The 12,109-nt window shown below is 34.6% G+C and overlaps 1 protein-coding gene across 6 annotated transcripts in view; it reads right to left on the bottom strand.

Annotated features, from left to right (window-relative positions):
- The window catches only part of LOC128638491 (probable pleckstrin homology domain-containing family N member 1), a 324,001-nt gene that overhangs the window by 222,548 nt on the left and 89,344 nt on the right, over positions 1-12,109 (bottom strand). For 5 of the 6 annotated variants that reach the window (XM_053690476.1, XM_053690472.1, XM_053690475.1 and 2 more), the window contains one exon: positions 161-224. In XM_053690476.1, coding sequence (XP_053546451.1) covers positions 161-224 — 64 coding nt within the window. The remainder of the gene's footprint in view (positions 1-160; positions 225-12,109) is intronic. The other variant, XM_053690474.1, reaches the window with a different exon arrangement.

The raw sequence follows: 12,109 nt of genomic DNA, 5'->3' as shown, positions 1-12,109 counted from the left end.
GTTTCCATGACTTTCTGGCTCCCAGGATTTGTCAAGCCATTAGACAAAACTACTTTTCATAAGAATATTTTAACTCTCTATAATTTGAAGACTATATCAAACAAAATGTTCTAGCTTTCCCATTTCCCATAAGTCCCTCCTACACTTTGCAAATACTTACTTCCCTCACCTGTTGTGCTGAAATACAGGTTCCACCATTGGGAGATCCAACCTCTGATTGTTTCCTAAATGGGGACATTTTTGAGAGAAATTTTCAAATAAAATAGGCAGCAAATTAATACCTGTAAATATATTACACATTCTACAGCATGCCACATTATTATATAAAAACACTTTTATAGTAAACACTGGGAAGTTCTCTATCTTTGATAAGCACATTTCAATTTTTTTCTCCATCCCAAATTCAAAATGTAGTGCTTTTGTGACTTTAATATATAAAAAAAATGTTAAGCTTTATATTTGTATTAAAATAAGATTAACTATTTAAATGCCTTACGCATATTATCACATTGCATTTATATTAGTTTGGGGACAGAACTTGTCATGATTACAGATATATTCTTGTGATTAAATTCTGAAATAAGTTAAATTCACTCCAAGGATTTATGGGTGTGCAGGTGATGTCACCACGTATGGGGGGGTTTACTTCAAACCCCTCTATCTCAGCTCCTGTAGCAGCTACAAACCTCCAAGACCCTTAATTTGAATGAGAATTGCCTGCTCTTTCAAATGGCAGTGGTCTTAGAGGAGTAGATCTTATAAAAATAAAGTAAAAAACCACATGCTGATTTGCTTGGGGATATTACATTATATGCACAATAAAATAAAAGCAGGTATGTCTAGAGAGCCCTAGTAAAGTTTATTTTCTAGTAGACAAGTCCCTCTCTTAAAAAAAAAAATGACTTGTCTTATAATCAGGTAATCATTGTGCAAGGAAAAAAAGCGCTTTTATTTCTGTACTGCACATTGGGACCTCTCTAATCTATATTATAACCCTCAAAAGCCCATATGGGCCCCTATTTCACATATGGCTGCCGTGATAACAATTTAATAAATTCATCATAGTAACAGCAGTGGTCACTTAGACATTTTCAATATTATTTACTAAAATCTACGCAAAAATTAGTTTTTGCAGCAGCTATTTCACATGCCATTAATTATAAATATAATAATGGCATATTGTAAATCGGCTGGACCTGCTGAAAAAAACAATATATACATTTGTGTGAGTCACTCACTGAAATTTTAATTCCAATAGGGTTTAAATGTAGGTAGCAAAAAAAGCTCAAAATTGGCCCAGCACTTGGGTGAAAAAAGGCTTAGCAGCGAAAGGGTTAATCTTTATAAATATCCAAATGTTTTTTTGGTCAAACTACAAATTTATAATCATGTGGGATCTATAGAATTCCATCTTTATGATGGGGAAATCTCTTAACAGTGGGTGTTAAATGCTATACATGACAGTGAATTTGTATCATCACTTTTTTGCAACCTCATATGCGCTAGCATAATTGGGTATCACTACACATAATAGAGTCTATCTACAAAAATCTTTACAAATATATCATTAAATAAAAGGACTTTGACTGACCCCAATGCTTGTTGAGATGAGCAAAGAATTTTGTCTTTGAATGTTTTCCTATAAGTGGAACAAGTCTGAAGTTATTATTTTGCACCAGCTGTAAATGCTACTGAAAATTATCAGTTTATGTACAACTGATCTAAGGAGTGCTTATATTTTGGACCACTGTTATTAGGTATTTTGTTTAGGCCCAGAATGTATTTGAATATGCCATTTAATAGTGATATATTTGTGTAACTCAAGACTAGAATACATATTGTATAGAATTCAGGTTTATGCATTGAGGATTCCTTACTTTATAGCAGCTGTACAAATATGTGCCATTGGCAAACAAATTTTGGCACACTGTCTAAAAAAAGGCTTGCCAACCATGTTCTATGTTCTACTTGAGGTGTATTGACCAAGATAATACTAAACGTCTGAGTCTAAAGTCAGTTAAATTTTACAGACAATTTAATTGCTTGTGTAACTCCATATAACAACTCAACTTATTCAGAGGAATAATTTAAGGTATTTTCATTTAACTAGAATTTCCTCATTTTTCCCTTGAGACAAACTCTAAAATAATTTAAACTATAATGGTATGCACATATTTGCTTAGTCTGTCAAGTAGCAAGTTTCAGCATGTTATTTGTTTATTACATTCATATAACAGCCTAATTTTCACATAAATGAAATCTACAGTGTTTTAACCAACAAATCTAATCTTAACAATTTTAAAAGAAACAATTACTTAAATCAATGCAACAACAATCTACAAAATAGATGCCATATTTTTCTTTTTTTTTCTAAAATACTAGATGCTAACTCATCTATCATATCAGTGCTAACGACAGCTCTGAGCCGTCGCAGAGTTTCCCACTCAGGTGCTAACGACGGCTCAGAGTCGTCGCTAGCACTCTCCCACCTTGAGGGAAATCTGGGGACTCCCACCCCCTCCTACCCCGGCTATCGGGCCTGTATAGTGACAGGCATCACCGGGGCTTCACGTTATGCGTGGTGACATCACAGCGCAGCTTTATTTAAAAAATACAATGTTAAGTATAGGAAAAGGGGGCATGCTGCTTAGAACGCTGTATCTCAGGCATCTAAGCAGCTACAGACCCCCAAGACACACCATTGGAAAGGTAATCGCCTAACCTTTCCAACAGTGTAAGTCTTGGGGATCTGAAAATAAAAACCTCAAAACAGCTTAGCACCCAGGTGGGAAAGTGCTTAGCACTCAAAGGGTTAAAGGCATAAAAAAATTCAAAAATGAACTTTAGTGATTCAGTTAGAGCACTGGTTTTCAAACCTGTCCTCAGACCTCCCTAACAAGCCACTTTTTGAGGTTGTCTGAACTGGAGCACAGGTGAAATAATCAGCTGATTAATAAACATGGTTATTTTACCTGCTCTTACCCAAGGTGATCCAGAAAACCTGGCCTGTTGGGGAAGCCTGAGGACAGGATTGAAAACCAGTGAGTGAGCGTATGTAATGTTCAGAGACTTTTCAGTTTATTTATATTGACATTGTTAAGCATACCTAGTTAGACTCCGGAGCAGAAAAGCACTACTGGGAGCCAGTTGCTGATTGGTGGCTTAACACATATGCCTCTTGTATTGGCTCACCTGATTTGTTCAGCTAGCTCCCATTATTAGTGCCTTTGATCTCTAGAGTTTAATCATATGGTGGTTGGTAACACTCATCATTTCATAATTGGCTGCGAGTGAGCCTTTTTGATGCCTATAAAATCACAATCATCTATTGACATTTTTTATCAATAGCACCTTTTTCAATGAGTGAAAAATTATCCTATGCGTGTGATGTCATCATGGTTAGCCGCTACTCGATACATCTTCTTTGGGAAATTACTGGAGACTAAGGAAAACTACCATACCCACAATTCAAATGGTGTGTCAGTGATGCGGACCGGGCCAATCCGCTAAAGCTCAAGTACAAACAAAAAATTCCTGAGCACACGGATATAAGCTCTAAAAACATAGCTTTTATTTAAAAAATGTAAAATGTAGGCAAGCATGAGGGATAACAAAAAAGAATTTCCTTAGTTTCCAGTAATTTCACGAGTAGCTGCTAACCCTGATGACGCTGAGGACACGATCTACGGCCAGCACAGATAGCACTGTCGGTGTGAAAAGGAAACACGGAAGCACGTCTTAGGGTTGATAAACATAAAAACTTTTGAGGTATAAGATTTGATTCTTTTCCTATAATGAACACTTATTTGTACAGTATTTTGCTTTAAAGTTGAGAACATTTTTTACAAAAATATTTATTCAGTACATGACTGTGCTTTCTTTTACTACTAACATCTATAGGACTAACTCTTATTGTAAATACAAAAGTTCTCTTTAAATATTAACAATAATATGTTGTCTGGGTCCTCTTTTTTGGTACCCTAAGGAGACGATACATATTAAAACTGATTTTTTTATTCTACGATTTATTCACACAACTAAATTTTATGAGATTATTAATAAATAGTCATAATATACATTGTGCACTTACAAGCATGCAGGGTAATTTATCTAGAACTACTGGATCACTTTTTGATGCCACTGCATGTAAAGCATATTTTGACATTTTTAATACCAGTGACAATGCCCCAAATAGTGGGTCTGATTTAAAAATGAAGTTTACTGCATTGGATAAGCTTCTAATGACAGATTTGATGTGGGATATTGTAACATTTGAACATTATTTAGAGTCAAACAGGGTCCCTAAAGGCCTTCGCTTAAAGAAATACCCCACATACCATTTTGAAGAACAAGACCGGAATGGAATGAGGCATTCTTCACCTGTTCTAGTACCCTGATAAAAATCCTTGATAAAACAAACAATGCAGACGAGATTTAAAAAAAAAAAAAAAAAAAGGACACCATACAAAAACAGAAACAATCTCTAAAGTCCTTTAAAACCCATGAAAATTACAGCATCTTTAAAGGAAATATGAAGGAAAATATAAGTAAATTGGACACAGAAATTGCAGATGTAAAAGGGACTAAGTTTGAAAAAGCTTGCCAAGATTACAAATCTAATAATGTACATATTTGGCCTCAATATTCTAGAGCGTTTAGACACACACATAGGTTAATCAGTGGTAAGAATAATAACAAAAAGGTAGATGAATCCGGACCACAGAAAGCACCAAGATCCATATTAAAGAAGAAAAAAACCTTTTAGGGAAAGAAAAGTTTTCATCTCAATAGAAAAGGATTCATCCGATCCTGAACCAACAACCTTACATAACATTACATGTGGATTCACTTCAGAAGAGGAAGTGCAAGAGATGTATTATACATCGAATGGTAGGTTAAAAAAACAACTTGATCTCCCTTTAGACGTAGGACTAGAAGATCTCAAAAAAGGAAAAAGAGAAACCAAAAAAATGAAGAAGTAAAAGACACTCTCAGTATAATAAATCTCTAGAATGTTTTAACAAAAGAAGAATTTCCCTTCTCTCAAGAGGTCTTTGATTTGAATCAAAGAATACATTTTCAGTCTTTGACACTTTGATAGATGTCAGTAGATTTATCTGTAACCTTACGCTTAAGAAACATTTCAATGAATTCAACAATAGCAGAACATCTATATTACCATCTTGAGAGGATATACAATCTGAATATAAAGGATTATCTGCTCCAGGGATTCCAACTATGGACTTTAAAGACTATTATGCTTTGGAGGTATTAAAAAAATCTATCTGATTGCAATGACCTTAATGACGGTCATGTTTTGCATGAGGTCATACCTCCTAGAATAACAAATAAGGATTTTTATCCCATACAAAATCGAGGGCCTCACATTACCGCTTTTCAAAAAATGTGTTCAAAATAAAAAAAGAATCAACAGATTGTCATTAGAAATGCCAATAACGGCGGTACGATAGTAATTTTTAATAAGGTTGACTCTTCGAAGCAATCAGACAATGATCAGATTAAAACCATTTATCGTAAATTAAGTTTTGATCCCATAAATAAATTCAAAAAGGATTTAATAATTTTTTTACAGGAAGGGGCTGCCCTAGGTTGATTTTCCAGAGAGAGTATAGACAAGTTGACTCCAAGCCATCCAGTTATCCCCATTTTCTATCATGTCCTGAAAATTCATAAGGATAATAAAAGGCCTTATTTAAAAAAATTCAAAAATGAGAAAGGAGACCATATTTTTCCTGACTTTATGGAATACATTACTATGAATTGACATGGGCTTAGAATTCACAGGAGAAAGTAATTCTGAACAAATTAATTTGCTGGATTTGACTTTAAAAGCTTTTGCCCATCATGGAAATATTGTAACCAGTACATTTCGAAAACTGAAGAATTAAGTAATAGACTTTTGAGAAGAGGTTATTCTAAACATTTTCTGGAGAGTACTAAACAACAGGCTAAACAGCAAATAGATTTTAGGCCAAAATACATTTACATTTGTTAGGACATGATCTGAAATTGGCTTCAGTGATTAAAGGGACAGTCTAGTATAAATTAAACTTTCATTATTCAGATAGGACTTAATTTCAATCAACTTTCCAATTTACTTTTATCATCAAATTTGCTTTTTTCTCTTGGTATTCTTAGTTTAAACTAAACATAGGTAGGCTCATATTCTAATTTCTAAGCCTTTGATGGCTGCCTCTTATCACAGGCTTTTTAAATCTCTTTTCAACACAAAGAGACAGAAAGTACACGTGGGCCATATAGATAACACTGTGTTCAGGCACAGGGGGTTATTTAAGATTTAGCACAACACAATGCTAAATTTAAGACAATAGATAATAATCAGTCGCAGTCATGTGATCAGGGGACTGGAAGAAGATTCCTAGATACAAGGTAATCACAGAGGTAAAAAGTATATTAATATAACTGTATTGGTTATGCCAAACTGGTGAATGGGTAATAAAGGAATTATCTATCTTTTAAAACAATAACAATTCTATGGTAGACTGTCCCTTTAAGGAGTGTAAATATGTATCAATAAAACCTGTTAATTTGGGTTCTATGTTATCTATCTTCCAGCATGATTTGTGAAATCAAAAAACAATCACAAACTTGGCTTTATGCCAATGGAAATTATAAATGTTACTAAATGCGTTGCAAAACATATTAAAGTAGCAGCTACAGGAAACAAATTCCATTCTACAGCTACAGGAGAAACATTTGATATTAAATTTTATACACCATGTAGAACGAGGTGGGTAGTTCATTTGTTGGAATGTAACCTATGCCATCAACAATATACAGGTCAAACATCACGAGAACTACGTGACAGGGTCTGAAGCCAAACATTTTAACAATAGATGCAAGCAGCTTACTAAGAGAGAATTGTTTTGGATGTTTAGATTAGAAACAAGACATCCCAAAGGAATGAATTTAGAATGGGAAATTTCTAATTTTACTGGACAATTATTTAGTATATAAAAAAAACTTTCTTTCAAAAATTCTATGAGCTAGTTAATATTGACAAAATCATCAAGCATAGTTTTTATTTAGTATATGTGTATTGCTTTTATAAATATATGTTTTAATGTTTTTTTATATGTCGCCATCGGCCGAAATATTATGATACCACCTTAGCAAATAAGGGGTGTGACAGCAGGATTTTTCTGAGTGGTCATTGGGGATTTAAATAAGACATGGACTTTGTGATTAATCCACCAATGAGAAGCGGAACATGTCAGGGGATTCCTTTTTGTTATCCCTCATGCTTGCCTACATTTTAACTTTGTGAAATTAAAGCTTAGTTTTTAGCCCTTGTATCTCTGTTTGCTCAGGAATTTTTTGTTAGTACTTAAAATTATCCTATACTTAGCATCTGATGGTCCTGTTTTTCTGATCATAATCAGCCCTTCTCAATTTATTACTGAGTATCCAAAAATATTTGGAATGTAACATTGGTTTTGCACATGGGCACTGACATTACCTCGTCATATTAGATAACACCTGGAAGCAATGTCACCAAACAGATACCAACAATACTTGCTCAATCAATTCAATTTAACAGCTTAACGCCATTAGGATGTTCCATGCCGTCCTAACAGTGTTGAGCTTTAACACTGTTAGTACAGCATGGAGCGTCCTAACTGATCTGGTGTCCTCCAGCACTTTAACAATGGGGTGACAAGCATCATAGGCAGTCCCCCATGATCCAATCCCACCCTTGAAATCATATGATACCAATCGCCAATTGCATGATTTCATTTTTAAAGCAAGAGTTTACATCAGAACTTCATTTTGATGTTTAACACTTGACCCAGGCATGAAGGAGTTAAAAAATAATAATAAAAATAAGCACTTTCACACTAATAAATTTAGCCAAATTAATAAACCAACAAACACACATGCCCATTATACCACTAATACCTTGTTCAAATCTCTTAAAGAGTCATCCCCACAAATATTTATGGTTTTGGTCACAAGAGGTTAATGGCACACGTCACCTTATCTATACATTATAAAAACAATCAACATACAGGTCTTTTAACCAGTAAAATCATAAATAAACCCCCGAAATCTCCATTTTGCTTGCCATTAATCATTGAAATTTAGTTTTTAAAAACAATTTTATGTTGTTTTTTTTGTTTATGTTGTTTTCAGGAAATAACTTTGAACTCCAGGCAGAAGCATTTTTTTTTTTATTAAAGGGACATGAAACCCAAAAATTTTCTTTCATGATTCAGATAGAGAATACAATTATAAAAAAATCCAATTTATTTATATTATTTAATTTGCTTGCTTCACTTGTAAACCTTTGCTGAAAGGTTTATCTACGCAAGTTCAAGAGCAACCGAGAACCTAGGTTCTAGCTGTTAATTGGTAGCTGCATATATATGTATCGATTGAGATTGGCTCGCCCATGAGTTGAGTTAGAAACCATTGGTGCATTGCTGATCCTTCAACAAATGATACCAAGAGAATGAAAAAAATTAGATAATAGAAGTAAATTAGAAAGGTGTGTAACATTGTATTGTCTATCTAAAACGTGAAAGAAAAAATTTGGGTTTCATGTTCCTTTAAGTTTTAAAAAACATTTGAAAAACAGAGGTACATTCAGTTTTTCATTTTTGTCTGGTGGTAGTCATTCTAATTATATAGAAAGGTAAATCAAACAGTGTAATCTCATTAATACAACAGTTTTAGGGTACATCAGCAAAGATTGGATACATATACATATTTTGAGTAACCAGTAGAAGCTGGTGACTTAAAAAGTGAAAATATAAAAAGACTGTGCACATTTTGTTAATGGAAGTAAATTGGAAAGTTGTTTATAATTGCATGCTCTATCAGAATCATGAAAGTTTAATTTTGACGTAAGTGTCCCTTTAAATTTGTCAGAGCACATGCATAGTCATAACATTCTGCATGTGCAGTGATCTACTTTTTTATATAGAAATAAGGACCATTTAACTAGGTTTTATTGTTGTAATAGGTTAGATGCTTAACAGGCTGTTACAGGAATGCATGTGGCATGTATGATACCACAATGTTGGCACAAAATGTAATATCAATATAGACCTTTTTTTTAGCTTTATATGGTGGTTAGCTACAAATAGAATAGAATTCACAGAATAAGCGTGTATGCATTTGTGATTGGCTAATGGCTGTCACATGGAACGTGTATGCATTTGTGATTGGCTGATGGCTGTCACATGGTACAGGGGGAGTGGAAATAGACATAGCTTTGAAAATTGTCAGAAAAAAATCTACTACTCATTTGAAGTTCAGACTAAGTGCTATTGCATTGTCTTGTTATCTTGCATTTGTTGATTATGCAAATATACTGTGTTGACTGAGAGCAGTGGATGTGCAAAAAGCCAAAGCTCAGCATGATGTTTGTCCTTAGTGGAGGCTAAAGCTGGAAACAGCATTTGGCTATGCTGTATATAATAATCATGGGGATGAAGATTTCTCCAGAGCCTAGACTCTTCCTAGTTGGTTTTCTCCACTGCTATGGTAGAATACAATGCATTTAAAAGCTCCCTCTGATAATGTAGTCACATTGTAAATAATAATCATGGGGTTGTAATAAGACCAATTGCTCTGATTTCACAAATATTCCAGACTTAAAAAAATAAAAGTTAAGTAAATTGGCGGTTGTAAAATACTATATCTACCCTTTTACAAAAGCTCTAATAACCATGTATACAGGTTTTATTTAAAGGGACAGTCTACACCAGAATTATTATTGTTTTAAAAGATAGATTTTATCCCTTTATTACCCATTTCCCAGTTTTGCATAACCAACACAATTATAATAATATACTTTTAACCTCTGTGATTATCTTGTATCTAAGCCTCTGCAAACTGCCCCATTTTTCAGTTCTTTTGACAGACTTGCAGTCTAGCCAATCAGTGCCTGCTCCCAGATTACTTCACGTGCATGAGCACAGTGTTATCTATATGAAATATGTGAACTAACACCCTCTAGTGGTGAAAAACTGTTAAAATGCAATCTGAAAGAGGTGGGCTTCAAGGTCTAAGAAATTAGCATATGAACCTCCTAGGTTACGCTTTCAACTAAGAATACCAAGAGAACAAAGCAAAATTTGTGATAAAAGTAAATTGGAAAATTGGAAAATTGTTTAAAATTACATGCTCTATCTGAATCATGAAAGTTTATTTTGGCCTAGACTGTCCCTTTAATACAAGTTATCCACTGAATCTGCAGCCATTACCCCATTTGCAGTGAGCTCCACAGCTTGCTTACCATTACCATGAAAAAGCCCATATATAATTTTTATAAATTATGTTTACAGTACTAGGGGAATGGTCATTGAATAAATACACCAGAAGGGCTCCATCATAAGTACCATCATAAGTACCATTATGTGAAGGAACTGGAGGGAATTTAAAGTTCTCCTATATCCACATTTATATACCATTATATACCTTGCGCTTACCCAAGATGGCTGCTGTAATAGTTGTATTGAGGAAGAGAAATGCCATCTGGGAAGGGGGAGGAGATTTCTTAGGTGTTAAGAGAAGTGTGGAGCTTTGCACAGACTTTGAAATGGGGGAAGAAAGTTGCTGTTTCCAAGCTGAAAGAAGTTATTAAGACTAATGCATGGATTCCAGAGACAGTTCAGACATTGCTACATGTGGCTGCTGAAGACAGAAGTTTGAACCTTTTATTTGTACTGTGAGTGTCAGCCATTATCTGCTGTTTTAAGATCTCCATAACTTCATGTTAACTAAATGCAAGAGAAAAGATATACTAGTCATATCTGATGTGCTGCAGAGTTGTTGTAATATTCTAGAGAATATTCTAGAAGTTATTCTGCTTAAACAGTTTGCATAAATACACTAAATGGATTGCACAGCTGCATTACATAAGGAAAGTAACAGTGTGATGTGCTGCAGAGTTGTTGTATATTAAAGAGATAACCCTGAGAATATTCTAGAAGTTATTCTGCTTAAACAGTTTGCATAAATACACTAAATGGATTGCACAGCTGCATTACATAAGGAAGTAACTGAGTGTGATGTATATTAAAGAGATAACCCAGAGAATATCCTATAAGTTATTCTGCCTGAACAGTTTGCACAAATACACTGACTGGATTTATAAAGCTACATTACATAAGGGCATAACTGTGAGATTTCTGCAGCTGTTTGTAGTAAAAAAGTGACTGACTTTGCAGTATAAGGCAAGTGGATTGCTGAAATTCAGTAATAAGGTAGAGATTTATGTTACTCAGTATTTCTGAGGAGAAGTTTTATTGCGCACTGCATCGATCACAAGCAGCGCTCTCTAGCTTCGTTCACAAGCAGCAAGGGATAATTACCTCAACTAAATTCTATTAAGTATATGAAATTGCATTGTACAGCACCACTTCAAAGTATTTTACAACAACAGTTATGTTATTATTTCATGAGCTCATGAAGGACTTCTGAGTTAAAAAAAAGGTATACTGATGTCATAAGAAGATATTGTGATTAATATTATTATTTGTATTTGTTGCACTGTATGTTATTGGTTAAACACTTTATAATAATCAAAGCAACATTTTATTTGAAGATTTCTTGTGTGGTTATTACTTGTTTTTCTTTTTGTACTAAAATCTTATAGGACCCCACACCCTATAATTCTAGGGTGTCCCCTATAGGTGGAGGCACTGCGTCATACAGGCATCCCTTATATACCTGATTTCAACCCCCCTCCTACACCCACTCTGCGGAGGCTTAGTTCTCATACACGAAACAGGTAGACAGCATTACACTATCACCCACCTCAGGGAAGGTCAGGAAAGGGTGTTACAGATGGAGGCACTGCTGAGATCGAGAGGCGGGGCAAAATCAGAAGAGATGCATCTTTTAAAATTAGAAGAGGTGAGAGAGTGGGCAATGCAGGAAAAGGTACCAATTGAGCAGGCAGTGGCTGTGACTCGGATACCAGTAGGAACCAGTCGAGATAAACTATGTGAGTCACTCCAGAGAGCACTTCAACTAAGAGAGTACCCTAAGATAGTAGCATTCAAAAGAGTACCAGATAACACTTGGGGTAGCATATTAATAGACACCAACCAATGTT

This window comes from Bombina bombina, chromosome 8, assembly GCF_027579735.1.
Source record: "Bombina bombina isolate aBomBom1 chromosome 8, aBomBom1.pri, whole genome shotgun sequence".
Taxonomy (NCBI): domain Eukaryota; kingdom Metazoa; phylum Chordata; class Amphibia; order Anura; family Bombinatoridae; genus Bombina; species Bombina bombina.
This window is presented reverse-complemented; position numbering and strand designations above follow the sequence as displayed.